At 34.7% G+C, this 20,975-nt stretch overlaps 1 protein-coding gene across 4 annotated transcripts in view; it reads left to right on the top strand.

Moving 5' to 3' along the window:
• Window positions 1-13,993, top strand: part of l(3)neo38 (C2H2-type zinc finger domain-containing lethal (3) neo38) — a 42,700-nt gene extending 28,707 nt beyond the window's left edge. For all 4 annotated transcript variants that reach the window (XM_017607953.1, XM_017607966.1, XM_017607959.1 and 1 more), the window contains 4 exons: window positions 1,854-1,994; window positions 10,237-11,093; window positions 11,171-11,267; window positions 12,726-13,993. In XM_017607953.1, coding sequence (XP_017463442.1) covers window positions 1,854-1,994; window positions 10,237-11,093; window positions 11,171-11,267; window positions 12,726-12,868 — 1,238 coding nt within the window. In that variant the 3' untranslated portion in view covers window positions 12,869-13,993. The remainder of the gene's footprint in view (window positions 1-1,853; window positions 1,995-10,236; window positions 11,094-11,170; window positions 11,268-12,725) is intronic.
• Window positions 13,994-20,975: the final 6,982 nt, after the last annotated feature.

Raw genomic sequence — 20,975 nt, 5'->3', positions numbered from 1 at the left:
ATGATATTATCTTCTATAATAAAACATTCAAAAATTTTAATGTATGCCGATGATGTGAAAGTTTTTAAAACATTGTCCTCTATCGAAGAAAGGTCTTTGTTACAAGCGGATCTGAACAACGTGGTTAGTTGGTGTAATGCAAACTATATGCCACTAAACCTTCAAAAATGTAAAGTTATGTGTTTCTCTCTCTCTCTCTGGAGCAGGTATCCAATTTTGTCGATCTTGGTATCACAATGGATTCCAAACTCAATTTCAACCATCATATTAATGTTACAGTCAATAAAGCCAAAGGCGTTTTTGCATTTGTAAGGCGATGGTCAAAAGAGTTCAAAGATCCTTATGTTACAAAAGCTCTTTTTACCAGTTTAGTTAGATCTATACTAGAATACGGATCTATTGTTTGGAATCCCCGCTACCAAGTTCATTCAGAAAGGATTGAATCAATTCAAAAACAATTCTTGCTTTTTGCATTGCGTAATTTTAACTGGGATTCAGATTACAATCTCCCCCCTTACACAAGTCGTCTAAAGCTCATAAATTTGCCTACACTCGCAAGTCGTAGAGAAATGCTGGGTATAATATTTATCGTAAAATTAATGGCAGGCTTGATTAACAGCCCGGCCCTCCTGGCTGAGGTAAATTTTAATGTTCCTTCTCGAGTGTCAAGACACTTTCGACCTCTATTTTTAAAGCCATGCAAAACTAATTTTGAACTAAACGAATCATTCCGTGGTTTATGTCAAGATTTTAACTGTCATTCCAGCACGTTTGACGTATCGGACTCGATTTTTACTATAAAGAAAACTATTATTTCCACTCTCAATAATTGAAATACTATCTTTAGCATATCCAATCAGCTGATGAATTTGATTCTGTAGCTGAATAGTTTTAGATCTCGACACTTAACAAACTCCTGTTTCCACTACTCGGCACGAAAAAACTAAAAAAAAAAAACGTTCCGTACGTCATGCGGACTGCGCCCCTCGTGTCGGTTGGGCGGGAATGGAGGGTAAAAAGCCGTTGGGATTAATTAATTAATTAATTAATATTTGGTGTTTGGGGGCCCGTTCCGCAACATTTTGGTTTTCACGGTATTCAATATGCATATTTATATGCTGCCTAGTGGCTCATTGAAGCATCGTAGCCTTCACCCTTCCATTTATTTGACTATTTCATCTCTTCCGCCAACGAATTTGTCTGCTTCGTCTCCTATTTTGCTTCAGCTTTCGGCATCCGCCGTCAGATAGCCGGCAAAATGTTGAGTTTGAGGCGTTGTAGGGACACACAATCGCGGTTTGGCATCCCAGCTGGCTATGTGTATATACATGTAGGTATATATGTATGTGTGTATGACTGATGAGTCTCAGGCAACCAGCCAGCCAACCAGCCAACCAGTCAGCCAACCAAGCAACCAACCAGCCGCTCACTCAGCCAGTCAGTGCTTCGTTGAACGGTGGTGCTGGTGTACAAAATATCGCACGCATAGACTCATCTGTGAATGCTTTGCATAAAAAAAAAACTCAGTTTGTGATTAATATAGTAATAAACTCATAGTTAGTTAAATTTTTAGATAAATTATAAACTAAGAACGGGATTGCAGCAGCGCCAGTTATCAGCTCAATAACAGCGCGCACCAAACATAAATCGAACATCTATACAAAATGTGTAATAAATTTTATTAAATTATTCCTTGTCTGCTTGTGGTGTTGTAATAGTGTCAAACTTTCCTCTCACACCTGTGATTTTCTTATTTGTCATATTGGCAAATTTTCATTTACTTCTTTTGCTTAGTTTATCATTATCTTTAATTTATGCTAATTTTTTTTTCTTTTTTTTCGGTCTACTTTCAGTTTCGGCTGCCAATAATACAATGCAATACGGACAAAATATATCCATACCATATTCACAGCCACAAACCGATTTGAATTTTCTCAACTCAGCGGACCATAAAGGAAAGATACATCCGAAGATTGAGCGTGACCGTGAAGAAGGTAAATTAATTAACATCTGAAAATTATATATACTACCTGTTAATATAGTTATACGAAGGTCTCTGTCTGTATATGTGTGTACCTATGGCTGTATGTATGCGTGTGAGAGCAAACAATGAACCAGGAACTTTATACAGCGAAAGGCAATAAAAATGTTAAGTATACATATGTATGTACGTACATAACTCTATGTGTACTTTTGTGCATACATATTTTTATGTACATAGGTATTATTAAAATATGGAAATTTCCTATCAAAACTGTTGCCGCATTTACAAAAAAAAAAAAAATTAAGTAAAACAGTAGTGGTGAGCTAAAAAGATCGTCACGGAAGTTTTTGTGATGCTGCAGAAGTGCTTCCCTCTCCCTCTTTCTCTCTCTCTCTCTCTCTCTCTCTTCCTATTTCCGCCTACACACAGTATACAGTAATCCAGATAGGCAAAACAAAAATTGTAAATATGCTTATTTGACAATTTATTTGAATGTATTGGTTGATATTTTATCACAGTTGTCGTTTTCTTTAACCCAAATGAAATCCAATTTCAATATTTTCTTATAGTGGAAAATATTTTCAAGACACATAAAATAAAACAACGAGAAAAACAAAATTCCTAGCAAATTAGGCTTGCAGCGTAAGCGATTATAGCCGGATGCAGTTCCTACATAAGTCATATCTGGTTCCAAACACAACTTTGAGTGAATAATGGTGGGCTGATTTTGGAAAATGGACCCATAAATTAGGGGGTAAAACAAGTATTACTTAGCTTAAAGGTAGAACTCTCTAATTTAAAAATATACCACTCTTATAGTGGAGACCTCCAAAGATTTTATGAAATATGTACCCAAAGTTATATATTGTGCAGATAAGCATGGCCGTTTTTCAATGGTATAAAACATAGCTGGGCACACCAACACAGTCTCATTTTGTCATGNGGTATAAAATGTATATACACATATTCTTAAATACATATTTATCAAAATATTCAGAATGACGAAATGAATTGGTTCAGTCGTGTCTGTTTGTAAACACGCTAACTCGAACAAAATTTAGATATTTTAACGAAAGTCGGTGCCGAAGTTGCCTTTGGTATAATTTAGGTTAGTATTAAATTTTGGTGAAATCTGTCTATAACCACGAACACCTCCCATATAGTAATCAACATTATTTTTGTCTTATTATTTTTTTTTTACGAATTTCGCTGTTAAAATTTACATTTCAAATATAGCAACAAACATTTGGGGTACTTTTGCACCAGTCATTGCCTATGGGTTAATGACAAAATAATCCTATACATGCACAATATTTCATGTATTAATTTTCAAATAAGCATATTGTCAATTGCTGGTTTACTGTATACTGTGCGCCTACATTAATATTGAGAGTGAACTATCAATATGTGCTACGCCGTGGCTTAGGATTAAAACTAAGGCAAAGGAAAACCAAAGACAAATGCTGAGGCTAAGACGAAGGCGAATACGTAGTCTAATATAAAGGCGAATACGAATACTAAGCCAAAGACTAATACAAATAGGATGACGAAGGCGAATACGAATACGGAGACGGATTACACGACGATTACTAAGGCGAAGACGAATACGAATACATCGAGGAATTCGAAGACAAATGTGAGAACGAATACGAATGAGCAGACGAATATTGAGACAAAGACAAGGAAAATGACTAAGGCTAATATACATACTGTTACGACTATCCTTGAATACTTGATGAATTTTCCAAAAATTTCTTGGGTTCGCATCACTGGATTGTCAAATAAACGCTCAAAATTACTAAATTACAGTACAATTAACTTTATTGTACAACAAACACTTTACAATACTTGTTAAAGCAATAACAACACCTTACAAAACTTGCTAACATAATTGATCTCTGTTTTTACAATTGAACTTGTTGCTTGCTCATTCGCAACTGAACTTGGTGCCGCTTCGCACTCATGGCAACTCTAGATCGTTTTTAGATCTATCGCACATTCGCTCATTCTCTTGCTATTCAGACACACTTGCTGTCGCAAATTCTGCAAGCCTCTCTAAAGGGACCATCCTCATTTTTATTTTCGGTATCCCAATGGTCTGGATTCGATACACTACGTCATTGAGCCGTTTGACAACCTAATTCGGCCTTCCCATTTTTGGTTTGGAGACAAACCTTTCTTCCGTAGAGGATTGTGCAGCCTTATCATACCTGGCCTTCATCTTGTCACTCATAATTTGAGTACGCTGTCTCACGACAGCATGTATCTCTCTCAGTTCCTCTTCCAGGATGTTGGACGCCTCTTTTTCAATTCTAACTTCAAACTTCAGTTTACTAGGCAAACGGAGTTCACGGCCGAAGATTACCTTTGCAGGAGTTGTAACCGTTGTGTCATGCACTGCCAGAGTATGTGCACATCCCAATCTTTCTGATTCTCCGCTACGACTTTCTCCAAGTGCTCTTCCAGGGTTCGGTTAAAGCGTTACCCCATGACTTCTGATTGGCATGTATCTGGCACATCTCTTGGAACACCGCCTAGTCAAAATTTCTTTTCTGGTCAGAGCGCAGCTCTAGGTACACCATGTATCGCAACCAAATTGTAGGTGAATTTCTCCGATAATGTTTTAGCATCCTGGCTTGGAACCGAGTATACCTCCGGCTATTTGCTAAAGTAGTCCATAACCACAAGAACGTATTTGTTATCCAGTTTGCTCGTTAGAAATGGACCGGCTACATCCATGGAAATCCACTCGAGTGGTGCACCCGAGTTACACTGCTTCATCTTGCCATGAATTCTGGATTTCGGCACTTTAGCAATACACTCCGCTCAGTTAGCAATCCACTCTGTTACCGATTGCCGACAACCAACGCCTCCACTGGGACCATTGTAGAATTCCTTGAGTACATTCGGAGCTCTTAAGCTATTCCATTGTTCTCAGTATGCCATTACGATTGGGCTCTCCGCTGCCATTTGCTCCTTACTTGGCCGTCTCTCCCTATCCAGCTCATGCATCAAAAGCCACATGATCGTCGGGGCATTGCTTGAGCATTTCCGTGAATACTTCCCTTGCGGTGCTCAATAGCGAAGTCATAGCTCTGCAGTCTCTCTCTATCCAACGGGCTAGCTGTATTTCTGAATGCTTGAACTGTAATAGTCACTTTAGCGCAGCATCATCCGTCCGAACTGGGAAACATTGCCCATAGAGGTCATTGTGGGAATGTTTGACGCACTCCAGCAAAGCTAGTACTTCTCTCCGAGTTACGCAGTAGTTTCTCTCGAGAATTGTAACAGCCAAGGCTCCTTAATACAGCGTGACAGTCCAAAAAAATTGTGATCTTTGTTCTCGGTCAATATGTGGTCAAATTTATTCTACAAGCATATCGCGCCGAAAAAATCTTCAAATTAACAAAACATTTTCATTGGAAATAATTCGTAAAAGGCGGGCACAACCCATTGTTGGGGGAGTTTTTTTAAAGATTCAGATTTGTACAGCGAGTCGCTACGTCAAGGCTGACACTCACTTCCAGCCGCATCCGCTGGTGAACAGACGCTGATAACTTCAGTCAGGCCTTAAACCAATAATGTTCAACACCTCACAGTTAAACATCATCATCGACTTTTTCAAAATCATGCATAAATATAAGATGTGATTTATAAAGTAGACGTTGTATTTAACCTATGCTTTTGTCTCCGGTTGGTGGTGGTAAACGGACATAGAACAGACCCTAATTGGAAGTAGTCTTACCAAAGCTATCTCTCTCTCTTTCTGCCATGACCCAAGGCATCTCACGGCTCTCACGCCTCTCAGGGTTACAGAATCTAACGGTTTACAGAATCTCCTCCCAGGTTAGGTATGAAGGGCCATTACACCTCATTACACCATATGATCTGCTATATTTTTATTTAATTATTCGTGGAATCAATTAACCCCAAGGCTGCCTGTATATAAAAATTTGTTTTAAAATAAATACTGCATTGCAACTTATTGATAAAAAAATTAACAACTATGTATTAATATATGCACGTATTTTGGGAACAATTTCTTTGAATACCCGAAACTTTTGCTGCCGAATAAGTGTGTATGTGTGAGTCTTCAAGGATACACATAATCATTATTCATTTATTTTTAACCGGTACCTTATGCCTGCCTGCGTGGTTGGCTGTTAGTTAGCAAAAATGGTTAACGATTTTACTGTCACATGTCCGCCCAACAACCGTGCGCTGCGTAACCTACGGAACCTATGTACATAAATAATTATGTACAATGGGTTTACCAAAATTTTCTACATGACCACCGAGTAGGCAGTCGATAAATCGCCCGTCAGAGACATTACTGCCGCCTTCGTCTCAGTCTCAGACGTGTCCGTAATCCATTAAACGAGCGTGTAGACATTGTCAAACCTACATACATACATACATACATACATACATCGTTTGGGTCAGTTTTTTGATGCCTACGGCTTTTTTATAGCGCCTGCAAGATGGAGACGGATGCTATTAAGAGTAGGTTTTGCTATTAGTATGCAAATGCGGCTGTCGTTGCGTCGCTTAATTATTTTACACATGATTTCATACTACATTTTTGTGTCTACATAACTATATAGTGCATACATAAATAGTATACATGCATATATACATATATATGTATGTACATATCTACTTACATTTAATTACTTTTAGTCACCTACTCCAGTTCATTATGAGTATATGTATACCCAATTGGGTGCGTTGGTATGCGTAATTTTGACACATTTTATAGCAGTTAATATAAATTCGCAGTTCACCCTGATGCTAATTTATGTCTGGACTTGGGTAAAATATTTTGTCTGTTCTTGTATCCTAACGTTTTTTAATGTTTTTTTTTTGTCTCTACAGCATTTAAACTTCCTTAAAATTCCATACACGTATGTAGGTAACTGTGTAAGTATGTACATTAGACAGTAACGGAAAATAAGTTCGTCAGGTAACGTCACGTCAGATCGTTCAGCTGATTAAACAAAAATTATTTCTGCATTTGAAAGCTTGGAAAGTTAACAGTCTTGCCCAATTCGCAATTTGGTAACCCAAGCCAAAATTCACTTCTGTTCTTTTGTAACGTCACGCCATTGCATATGTTTACCTATCTCTTTAAATCGCTACTACCAACAGTTGTAAATTTTTTTGGCTGAATAAGAGGCCATTTAATTGCTATGTAAATCTAGAAAAACCTTTTCAAAATTTTGGCGTTTTCAATTTTTTTCTTTTAGATTTTGTCATATTTTTCCGATATTTAAGTATGTATAGAATATTTGCCCCAAAATGTTTTATTCCATCTGTGGTGTCAAATTGCTTTAATTTGAATCTTTGCACATTTGTACGTATGCATAGCTACTTTGTCTTCTTCAAGGTTTTTTAAGTATTAAAATGCCACTTATACGTATTCTCCACATGGTATACACTCGCACACACACACACATATGCGCGTAGTTTATAACTGCCGCAAATGTCCTTGGCGAAAAATCATCGTTGTGTCAAATCAATCTCGGATACCAGCAGTCTGGGTTGCCTTTTTGTGCGCATACACGTGTACAGATTAAACTACAGTGGGTGATTTTGTCCCTACCCACCGTTTTGTTGTTGGGGTAGGTTGCCGAAAAGTTTTGGGAAACATTTTTATATTTCTTTCTCACTTTGTGTTAGTGTTTTTTTTTTTATTATGCTAATGTGGAATGAGATGTGGAAGAAGACCTGTATGTACTACATACGCAAATATTTTTACCATATATATCATTTATGAATACATAGTTAAGGTTCCCAGACTCCTCAAATTATATAGTGCACCTCGCGATGGAATTTTTTTTTCTTTGATGAACATATGCAATTCTTAAGAAGGAATATTATAAATGAGAATTCGCTTATAAACGCATGAGGTCCAGTTAGCAGTAAAAAAGGTGATGCACATATTTAAAAATTACAATTATTTCACTAAGTTTATTTTAATAAAATGCATGCGTACATTAGACTAGTTTGAATGCATACTTTCAGAGGATTTTGGACCGATCCTAAGTTTGTTTGATTACTTGCCAGAGATGGGGTAGTGTACTAAATTTGCAGTTTACACTAGTAGCTAGTGGCAGTGCAAGATATTTCACTACTACTTTTGATTTCTAGTGGTGAATTGCAAAATATATCAGCCTCATCATAAAATAGTGATAGTGAAATACAACAATTTTTCACTAAAATTAACAATCGAATAATTAAAAAAAATTCTTCAGCCTAATGAAAATTTTTTTCTTCACTAAAATTGATAGTTAAACAAATCCAACACAAATTTTTGTGGAACTTTTCATTAAATTAGAAGACGGAGGTAACAGTTTATAGCATAGTTTTATTTTTTGCTAAAGCATTTAAATTTTTTGCGTTATCAATACACCTTTCAAATATGAGCCAAGTTTGAATATTTTTTTTTTAATGACTCAACTTCAGGCACACCTGGTAGTGAAAATATTTTTATTTGCAGCTTAGGTATATTGACTGTTTCAGTATTGCATTATTTTAGTTTGGAGCGAGTTTATTCACTACCACTTAATTTAGTTATAGTGAAACAAAATAGCACTATTACTAACGCTTTTAGCGGTAGTGCAGAAATGTTCCACTATCACTAAGCTGGTGACAAATGGTGAAAAATATAATTTCTTCCAATAGATATATTTACTGCTAGTGAAATGACTAGTGTATTCAAAATTTAGTGCACTACCCCCAACTCTGTTACTTGCCAGCCTAAATTATTAGCTTGCCATGGCGTATGAGTAACGCTTGTATCGAAGTAGTATAAATTTATCAGTCAATGATACAAAACGATATACATAGGTATGTACTAGGAATTTTAATCCCGGAATTCCGGGATCTTGGCAAATAATCCCGTGATATTCGGAATTTGTAATTTGCACTGATGGCAAAGGAGTTTCTATTCCTTTTCTTGGCCAGTATTGGCTATACCAACTAAATGTACTCGTTTTAAAACCCAACCGTATTTTGTAGACACTTCAAATTGTCGTTATTCAAGTTTATTGAATTTTTATCATTTTTGAACAAAGTTAGAAATTTGGATTTACATGGCTTTTGTTAGACCGCATAATTTTGTGGGGCGGGTTCCTTTATTGTATTGAAAAACTGCTTCTAAAATAACTAATACTGTGAGAACAGATAAGATATTCTTTCACACGGCGCACAGTGGGGTTGAAATCCAAAAGGTGCGGCCAAAGTTGGAGAAAAAAAGTTTCAATATAGGGCTTTTTCATCATGGAGTTGGCTAAAGGGATCCTCCAAGAAGCGAAACCGGAAAACTGATATCAAGAATTAATGGCAATTATTTATAACTTGAATCTAAGGTCTTAAAATAGTTAAAAAGTTGTATACATACTTACATTCAGTGACTCAAACAAGTCACCACGTACTGATTTTTTTTTTAATATTCGTAAAGTTTTTCGAGTTAAATTTTCTGGTCATTTTTCTATAAAAATATTGTCCAATCTTTAACCAAAACCATAGAAATCACAGTTTCAAATTTTAAAAAACATTTAAGAAAATTCAAAAAATTTTCATAAAAATTTCAACTTTAATATCTGAATCCTTAGAACGTTTTTGGGTATGCAGTCTTATAGCCCATACAATTTCGGTCTAGTGAAGTGCAATTTTCCAACGGCTTAAAAATCCCGTTGATTTTTGAGAAGATTTTTTTTTTTGGTGACGGATTTTTGCAATTTTTTCATATAAGCAGGATTTTTTTATAAAATAAAATGCGCCAGTTCTTGTAAATTGCACTTGTTATATACAAAAGAAAAACCACACATGAAGTACCAAAAAAAAAAAAAATTTCAGAATTCAAAGCAATTTTTAAACCGGTTGAAACTTGCACTGCAATATTATATAGGCTATAGAACTGCATACCCAAATTTTTCTAAATATTCAGATTAAAAAGTTGAAATTTCGATGAAAATTTGTTGAACTTTCCTATATTTTTTATAAAAATAACAAAAAACAATTAGCCCGAAAAACATTACGAATACTTAAAAAATCAACACGTGGTCGCTTGTTTGAGTCACTGTATATTTATGTACTTTCATTTAATAGGGATGCTTACTAAAACTTCATTTCCTACTTATAACAAATTTAAGAACATAAGTAACATAACATAACATAAATTTAGTACATAGCCTTTAATCAATCCCATAACTGACTATTTATCCTCTACGTAAATTGTATACTTTCAGTTCTGAATCAACAAATATTACAAAATGTCAATCAGTCATGGCAAACATTGGCCAATACTGCCAACACCGTTGACTACTCATCGCATTTGCTCTCAGCAACACTGCCAATCTCAATACAGCACTTCCTCAAATATTCCGAAACAATAAAAAAGGAATCCTCAGGTATTGTCGGCTCACAAATCAACTCAGGGAATTTGAATTTGGGCAATTTGGATACGTCACCATCGGGTTTTAAGGGTGACGTCCTCAAGAATGGCACCAATTTAAGTCTTGCACTTGGCGGCGTCTCACTCGCCCCACCGTCCAATCAACAGGCAAACGGCGCCACCCATCACAATGGCGGTATTGTTGGCATGGATCATGGCGGTCATATGACCAATATGACAGATGCCACCAATAATGGTACATCACTACATCCGGGCATAAATGGTAATGCCCAAAATGCAAATGTTAATGGACAAGCCCAGAATGTGCAACCCGCCAGCGCTAATGTTACGGTCACGAATGGTAATGCTGTAACAAGCAGTGCACCGACTGGCGCCACGACTACCTCAACCGGTGGTACTACTACGACCACTGGCAAAAAGACCAGAAAGAAGAAGCCACCAAAGGAGAAGAAGCCACGCCCTAAACCGGGTGAGATTCGTGAGATCAAAGCATTGGATGGCTCTACGCTATATTGTTGCCCCGAATGTCAGATGGCCTATCCGGATCGTAGTCTAATCGAACAGCATGTCATCTCGCATGCAGTGGAACGACGATTCGTTTGCGATATCTGTAATGCGGCTTTGAAGCGTAAGGATCATTTGACTCGTCACAAATTGTCACACATACCGGATCGACCACATGTGTGCAATGTAAGTTCGACTGAAGCAAAGCGCTAAGCAAATGTATAGCATTAAGAGTAACTTTTTCAATTTTTTTTTTTTTACAGATTTGCATGAAATCATTCAAGCGCAAGGAGCAATTAACATTGCATATTGTCATACATTCCGGCGAGAAGAAGCATGTTTGCGTCGAGTGTGGAAAAGGTAAGTGGACAGTTGAATTTCGGTATAAATATGGTGGTTTGAGAAACTTCCAACGTAATTTAACTTTCAATAACTTTTGGAGAACCTTTCAATTTCCATCAAAAATACATATGTATACAGGGTGTTCTAGACCACGTCCCGCACTAAAATGGCGGGAGATGTTTTTTAATTGAGAAACGCAAAAGTATGACTTATCAAATCGGGGATTCTCTATCTTTTGGAGGTATTGTCGATTTCCGGTTTCCACCGAAAGTTGGTTAAACTGGCCGGTAGTCTAATTTTTTTATTAGACATACTTGTTTTTACTACAATTTCGCATTCTGATGATAAAAATACGTAACTTTTATTTGAAACCTTTTTCTTCGAACTGCATTTTTCAACCTCTAAATGACCTTCAAACTTCAACACGTCCTGAACATCTAAAATAGACGAAAACGTTTTTATTGGAAAAAGAAAAAAATGTAAATCACCATTCCGGTTTCGCTCGGATGAGGGTTAAGCTGACCGGAAGTTCATTTTTTTTTTTAAATAGGACATACTTACATGTTTTTACCATAGATTCGGATTCTGCGGACAAAAATACATAAATTTTGTCGGAAACTTTTTTATGGAATGGACTTCCGGTTAAAATAATGCACTTTCGGTCTGTTTAACCCACTTCCATTGGAAACCGGATATCGGTAATACGACCAAATTATTTATATTTTTTCGTTTTCCAATACAAACATTTTCAGTTAGAGGTTGAAAAAGGCACTCCCGAGAAAAAATTTTCACACAAACAAAAGTTATATATTTTTATCCTCGAAATCTGAGTCTGTAGTAAAAACAGGTACGGCTAATTTAAAAAAATTTACTTTAAAATCGAAGTTAGTGGTGTCACCAAAAAATAGCGCATCGCCGATTCGGTATGTCATACTTTTGCGTTTAAAAAAAAAAACTTGTCCTCCATTTTAGAGGAGGTGGGCCAGGACACTCTGTACTATATATCGTTCATTCCGATACGTGGACTTAAACACGAATTATGAAATTTCAAAATTGAAACAATTTTTTCCTATGTTATTTATATGGAAAATAGAAATTCGCGATGAGCGGGATTAAATAAAAAGATAGTCGATTTTTTTCGAACCAGTCTAATGTACAAATTGATCCCTAATTGCAAAAATAACTTGAGTGAAATTTTTTTTTCAAATTTTTCCTTTTAATACAGAAATGCTCTTAGAATATGTAGAAATTTTGGAAACAATTCGTTTCCGCAACTTTTGCGGTTAGAGCCTCGATATGCATGTTTTCGAAATAGATTTTTCGTTGATTTTTTATTTTTTATTTCTAATTTAGGTGTGTATGTACTTTAATGAACTCAATTTTGACTGTCCCGATCATATGGAAGAGGAATTTTTTTTTTAAGAAAAAAATGCTAGTAATATTTTTTGTCAACTTGCCAAATTTTTATATTTCCAGGTTTCTACCGCAAAGATCATTTGCGCAAGCACACACGCTCGCACATTGCACGTCGCGTCAAGTCCGAAGTGTCGGCGCAGAATGTCAATGCCGGCAGCGGTAGCGGTAACAATGGCCAGAATAATACGATACAAGGTTCCTGAGGTTCGTACAAGGACTTTTGGTAAATTTTCAAAGAAACTTCGCACCCATGAACTGCGTTATATTGAAGTCATCAACTGGCATGCGCGCACCTACATACATACATACATACATACTCGTATCAAAGGTGTATCGCATATTAGTTGGTGGCGTCAATGTCTACGCAGTTTGAAGTTTCTCTGAATGTTTACCAAATGTCCTGCTGAGCCTTAAACAACGATGGTAGGAGGAGGAGGAGGAGGTGAAATACAAAATCTGACGGTAGAAAAAAGTGGCAGAAATTAGATTCTTTCATACATCTAATTGGAATACTTTTTTCTTTGGAAAGTTTTGCAATATGGAAGCCGGTGAGATTGAATAGAGTTAAGATTGATGGTTTAGAGCAAATCGCACAAAATTACACGAAAGAAAAGAAAAAAAGCATTCCGTCTGCAAGTGAACGCAGATAATAATAACAACAACAACAACAACAACTAGTAATAACTGAAACCGTTTAATAGCAATTTTGATGTACAAAATATTTATTTAAAATATGTATGAAGTTAGGAAAAAGAAAAAAAAAAAAAACAAAATCACGAAAATGAACACAAGCATACATATGTACATAATTATTTATATGTATATTTATGCCGATGAAATTATAGAAAATATGTACTTAATTGTGTCACAAATAACACGAACAACAACTCATTTGGAAAAGAACGCGCAAACAATTGTAGGCGGATTTCCGCGCATTTATGTACATAGATACATACATACATACATACATATGTACATATGCATACTTGCACACATACACACACACATTGTATGTATGTATGTGCGAGCATTATTTAAAGAAGCGAAAAGCTAAAATAATTTAATAGTTTTGTATTTAAATTATTTTAGAGGATCTGTGATCTTTTCTGGGTAAAAAAAAAAAATTCAAACAACAAGGCAAATAGCTACGCAAAATGTGAGAGAGAGTGCGCTAAAAAAGGTGTATAGGTTAAAGGAAAAAAAATTATTATGAAAAACTGATAGAAAGAAAATAGCAAAGATGTATAAGTACGTATATACATTTTTATTAGGGTGGTCCTGAAAAATATCAACATTATGGGCAACGCCTTTATTTTGTTCTACGTAAAAAAAATCCACGAAAATTTAAAAATTAAAAAAAAAAATTAGGGGTCGCGAGCAGGGTTTGAAAAAGTCTAATTTTTTTAAGCGCAAAAATTTAACAAAATGTTTACTTTAAGCGAGTTTATGACTCCATACGAATAAGTTTCAATAATAAGTGAAATTTTTGACGATTGTCAGTCAAAATTTTTTCAATCCTAGTAGCGTCGTTAAAATTTTTTTTAATTTTTAAATTTTAAAAATTTTTTAGATTTATATGTTAATATTTTTAAGGACCACCCTAATATGTATGCATAAGCATACAGCCTAAACATAAATATAAAGTAAAACTGAGGCAAAAACTTTGTTTTTGTTAATGTGTAGCAAACTTGTAAAAAAAGTATAATGTGCAATTTTTTAACTATAATTTACTATATTTTCTACTAATTTTTACACTTCACATTTTGTTAGATTTTTTTATCTGCATTTCTTTTACGTTTTTTTTTTTTGTTATCAAACAAAATATTAAATATTAATGTTAAGTAAAGTTCAGCGCGAATTTAGTGTAAGCGCTGAAAATACACATACATACATATATATAGAACCAAATATGTATGTACATATATATATTAAGAGATACGCAAATACTAGATTTAAGTTATAAAAAAAACACTGAAGTAATTGAGTTACATTTTTGTAGAAATGCTAAGACTACACTTACATATATTGTAAAATTATTATTGTATGCATACAAACATGCAACAAAAATAAAAATATTGATATTTTAAGGTTTAACTGCATACGCATAAAAATGTTAATTTAAGTATGAAATTAATATAAACATTTACATCACAGCAAGACAAAAAAAAAAACAACATTCATGAATGAACTACATACAACAAAATCTAAACCAGAGATGCCATGTACAATTTTGAGTGGAGCGAATCAAACAGAAGTCCTGCAAATAAAATACAAATAGAATCGAAGATATACACACTATACATAACCAGCTCATTGCACACTATGTATATGCATTTGTACGCAAAAATCCACAACTCTAAAATTTCATGTGCATGATAAAGTAACTACGCATTAAACTGACAATCTCCGCACAAAATCTCTAAAATTGACTCATCACACTATCACTCCCTTTAATTTTTTTTTTTATTGACAACACAAAATTCGCTCATAACTAAAAATTTTGGGCCTTAAGCGAAAAAGTCTACTCGCGGCTAAACCTCTAAGCTTTTTAATCATATGCGTCCTTCAAAATTTCTCAATCTTTTACACAGCAGTATTGTTTTAAAGTAAAAAAACTCAGCGACCCAGAATAATAATTATTTTGTAAGAATTTTAAAAGTATTTTGATAGTTAATAATTATGAGTGAGGAGCATTTTTAAAGTCATCGATAACTATTATTTTGAGTTTTAAATTATAAAAGTTATTTCATAATAATTATGAGTGTTCGGGACAATTTCAGGACTAGTTCAGGTCCTATTTCGGCATCAGTTCAGTACTTTCTAACGATACCTTAAGTATTTTATTCGATTGTTTTAAAAATGACATGCATTTTAAATTGTCTCCTCCCTAGGCCTCAAATTTACTGTCACTTAAAAGACATGTATAGAAAAAAATTTCATTTCCTACGTGTAGTTTTGTAGATTTTGAATTTTACGCGAAAACACAAATTTGCATCAAAAACTGCATTTATTACGTTATTACGTACATATGTATATAAAAACATTCTTTTTCGCGGCTTTTGTGTATGTGATATAGTGAAAAAACCACAATGTATCCCCAGCAGTAGTCAGCCACCATACGATGGTCACATCGACCTTGGAGCCCCGCTATCCATGTCAAACCGGTTCTGGTGAAACCGCTCTCCTTGTTCATCCCACTAAGATCCAAGATTCTCTGGCGATATTATATCCTAGAGTTTTAAAGCTCTCCAAAATTTTGTTTACAATTTTGGATTAGTTATTTGGCTTAAACTCGTATTTTCTCAGAACATTTTTAGTAATTTTATTTAAAAACACAAAGCTCACACAGAACGTTCCGAATCGTTCATTAAACTCAAGAAATCAGAATCCTTTATTAAGGTTCATATCTGAGGGCCATCGAGAATTCTTTCTTGCTTATATTTATATTTTTCTGCGCTTAGACCCGGAAATTGTCTCATTTCCTATTTTTGGCTAACATCTTATCTAATTTTTTCATAAGGGTCAGTTTTGTATGCAAGTAGGGCAATATATTTTTATCTGTTGAAACTAAAAGTAGATTTACGACATTCTGCAAATCCGTTTTGTGAATAAGGTCCTGCATATCTCAACAAAATAGAATATAATTTTCTGAAGAAAAAAGTTTTAGCAGGCCTTGCTCTCTTGTACGATATTTAGAACATCACTTTTGTACTTGACGCCAACAAGTGTCTTCTTTCAATCTAGAAGCCATTACTTCTATAGATTATTCAAATAGTTATATGCCCCTTATCAATGCATTAAATTCTTCTTGGGTAACATGTTTTGGCTGTGTAGAGGTTATTTCTTTGAAATTACGGTCACTGCACACCTCCTTGAAGATTTCTTCGAATGATGTGGCACTCCGAACCACATATGGCTTCTTTGACCACTGACTCACTGTTTCAAATGCTCACAGCACAGTTTGCAAACAGTTTATGCTATCCAAGGTCTGTATTCCAAAAGTTTGGATTTGAAGTAGGAAAAAAAGATGTTTTTATGAAATCGATTATAGGTTTTAGAAACCTTTTAACCAAGGCGAATTAATATAAGGTGGTGTTACTAGCTCAGCTGATTTTGTGTATGTGTTTCGCCGCACGGCTTCTGATATCAAATTGAAAAATTTTGTTTGAATTTCTACACACACTCTTACAGATTTTGACAGTTTATGCCGCCAAAGCAAAAACAAAATATATGTAAATTTTTGTTTTTGTACTCCTGCTATCACCTTATATTAATTCGCCTTGCTTTTAACTGTGTATTCACCATAAATGTAACAAAATACCTTTGGCTCATTAAGACAACTTCTGTGCGGTGAAGGCATGACATTAAAATCTTTTTGTATGTTTATAGAAACGTATCGATAAGTCTCCAAAAGGCACCACCAAAAGTATTGATTACAGCCAATATATAAAACTACACGTAGGAAAATAAAAGTATTGTTAGTATTGTCAACGCACACCAAAATATTTTCTTCAAATTATTGATCTGATACTTCGCTTTTGAAAAAAGCTCTTTGTTCAGTGGCGTTCGATAGTTAACTTGATTTACTTTTACTGAAACCCGAACGAGAGTTGTTAGCTCGTCACCATGAAAATGGCCACAAGTAAATCGTAAGGGTTTTTGTTCGTTTGCAAATCTCTATCAAAGCTCTATGACGTTTGATAACTTTCATGTAATTCATTACAAGCTTGCAAGGAGTAAAAGGCTATTTTAACATATACACAATTTGCTACTTTTTTGCTAGGTTTTTATGTTTCAATCGCAAACCTTCCCATTACATACACACATACATACACCTTTTGCAATTTATTGGCAATACTTAGGCGTAAATCGCTTGCAAATCAACAAAAAAAAAATGTACAAAACACACACGCAACTACTACCACAAGCATTTTAGTTTTCAGCATCATAAACAAACAAGCTGAGGTAACGGCATCCAATCTGACAATGTGACTCAATGTATTTCGCTATTCATCAAATAAAATGCATTTAGACATGCCAACTACTTGTATTATTTCGTGAAAGTATGTATTAGCTAAGTGGTTACAGCAACAAATGAAAGTACATGCATGCATATGTAAGTATTAATAAAAAAAAAACGTTGCAGTTAAACACAATAAAGTATGTACATGCGTGCAATAAAATAGTTTAAAAAAATAGTTACAAATGTGCAACAAAAAAAAAACCAACAATACAAGCATCCCCATTACAACCATTTACATAAGTATGTGCTATATATAAATACACACATCGTAAATAAATAAATAAGCATTGAACGAATAAACAATAAACAACAAATACAAGATACAATACTTAAAAAAAATACAAATTTTGCAGTAAACATATAGTTCAATTCAAGTTCATACAACTAAGAAAAAAGAACAAACAATAACAAAAAATACATACATACATATACAGAAATCTATTTTTTGTAAGTTAGCAAACTAAGCGAAATAAAAAAGCAAACATCAGAAAATAATTAAAATTAAATAAAAAACAAAAGCATTTAAAGCATCACCAAAACTACGGAGATTATTTTTCTACTCACTACTAAATACATACAAATAAACAAGTACTCGTACATAGAAAAAATGCATTTGTTCGAAATATTAAAAAAAAATATATATACAGAAACAAACTATATACATACATATGTAAATATGTATTAACAATGCGGGCTTTCACGAAATTCAAGCACATGGCATACGAATGCGGATAGACATATGTACTTGTACATAAGTCGAAAAAGAAATATGTATTCGCAGTGTTTCGAGTTTTTTGTATGCCTGATCCCCGTCAAACTAAATGCATAAATACATACATACATACATACATAGTAACGAAAATAGAATAAATACAACAAATGGCGAATCAAAGTTCAAACACTTATTTCAAGTGACTGCAAATATTTGTTCAAATTAACGGCATTTGACTCCGCACTCATAAATATTTCGTATGTATTATAGAAAGTACGTAAATTACTATTTAAATAGGTTAACAGTTTAAATCATCACCTAAGATGCATGCATACATACACATACGAGTACATATACATAGAGTTCATAGAAACATCGTCTAATTTCACACAAAGATGATCAATTCATATTAGTAGTCAGTAAAACCTTTATACAATCGCTATATGTATGTACATATAACCTGCATATAAAATCAAAAATTGCAATAACATAAAACATACAAAGATTTCAAAAAAAAAACAATATACATATATACACACACATGGTGCAATAGTTATTTCAATTTAATTTAATTTGAATTTTTCTTTCTTTTCCTTAACTAGAAGGAGCATAAACGTGGCATCATCATGAATTCCGAAAAAAATTGTACTTCCCTAAAAAAATTTCTAGTACAATGAGATCGTTTATCTAATCATATTTTTTCGCTATATTTTTTCTTGGCATGTTTTTAAATAGCTCCCCTGTTCTTCTTCTTGTTTGGCTCTACAGCAGTTCGTCGGTTTGTGCCGAGACAAAAGAGTTCTGTGATTACATTGTGTTCGTGAACGTCCTTTATTTTGTTGTCTTCCCAAGGATATTTTCACTGCACCATCGTCATCTATGCGTACAACATGTCCAAGACAGCGCAATCGTTGTATTTTTATGCGCTTAACTATGTATTAAAAAGTTCATACAGTTCCTCATTCCATATTCTCTTATACCCGTCGTCCATGTTTCTACGCCATATAGAAGAATGCGCATGATTAGAGATTTGTAAGGCGTAATTTTTGTTCATCGATAAAGTGCTCTGATATTCAATAGCTTTCCAGCATCAGAGTGAATCGCCTTGTCTAAAACCTTGTTTGATCTCAAACGATGCAGAGAAGTTCTTATCAATTTGCACGGAGCTGAAGGTTTTGCTCAACGTCACTCAAAACAGCCGTTTAGTCTTGCGGGGATACCAAAATTAGACATGGCTTCTTAGAGGCAGCTTTCCTTTATGCTATCAAACTGAGATTCCGATCATCGAGCCTTTATTCATCAGCTCAGCCGTCTGTTTTAGGAGTTTTGATGTTTCTAAGCCGCATTATTGCTATTCTCACCCCGTCTGGGTCGAGTGGAAGGACGTGAACTTCGTTGGGTTCTTCTTCATTTACCGCACGATCGTCATCTTTGCAGGAGCTATCTCCGATCTTAAAACCATTTTGTTTCTGTCTCTTTTGAAGGAGTTTTCGAACCGCATTCCTGTCAGCCAGCATCTCCCGCACTTACGCCTTTCTACCTTTATTCCCTCCTCTTGAAAAAGACTAACCTTCTTTTTTCCCAGCATCGCTCAACTATCGCGCGTGTCGCAATTGGCTGCTTGGTAGCTTTGTATGCTGCATATTTTTCCGCAGCAGCTGTGTGGCACTCTTCGTCATACCATTGGCTGATCGATCATTCCCGCTCTCTCTAGCTATCTTCTATGATAGTCAGGTAGCTATTAAAACACTTGATTGTGACAAATGTACATTAAGGATGGCCATGGAATGGAAACATGATCTTAATGCACTAAGTATCATAATGGGCAAGTGGCGGCTTAAGTGTGGCGCTTTTAGTGGCGGATCCAGCGGGCAGGTTTTGGGTGTTAAATTAAGTGCAAAATTTCAACATCACACACATGCATTCGTTGCATAGTTACGACTTTTGGCACGCTAAAATTGTAAAAGGGTACACTGTGCGGCGTAAGCGTATCTTTGCGTAAGGGATGACCCTTTCTAAATACCTGGAAATGCATGAGCGAAAAATACTGTGGAAAAAGTGAGTTTAGGCTATTGACATCACTTATTTTTAAATGGTCCTAACTGCATAGAAGAAATTTTTTAGGAACTCTGGTAATTTTTGATATGGAATTGGATAAGAATTCGAAAAAAGTTTCGAGGTGGCACAAAAACAATACAAATACTATTTTTATTTTACTTATAAAGTATACTATTTAACAACTATTTTTTATTTCTCTACTTCAACAAAAATTCGAAAATCTGTTCCCTTTATATTCTTTTTACAAAGTGTGTGTATAGTTTGAGGCAAATAGTAATAATACCATATTAATTGTGTACTAAATGTTTATTATTATAACCACATATAATCTAGCAGTAATATTTTTCACATTGCCACTAACTAATCAAACCGAAAAAACTCCAATTTGCATTGTACGCAAAGTTCCGCTATTAAATGCTGATATATACATACATACGTTAACGATAGTATCAATAACAGTAAAATTCGAAACTAGCTACAAAAACGTACGAATGTAAAATGCATGTAAAAAATAAAA

Source organism: Rhagoletis zephyria, unplaced genomic scaffold (assembly GCF_001687245.7).
Source record: "Rhagoletis zephyria isolate East Lansing unplaced genomic scaffold, Rhagoletis_zephyria_1.1 Rzeph_scaffold_00174, whole genome shotgun sequence".
Lineage (NCBI taxonomy): Eukaryota > Metazoa > Arthropoda > Insecta > Diptera > Tephritidae > Rhagoletis > Rhagoletis zephyria.
This window is presented reverse-complemented; position numbering and strand designations above follow the sequence as displayed.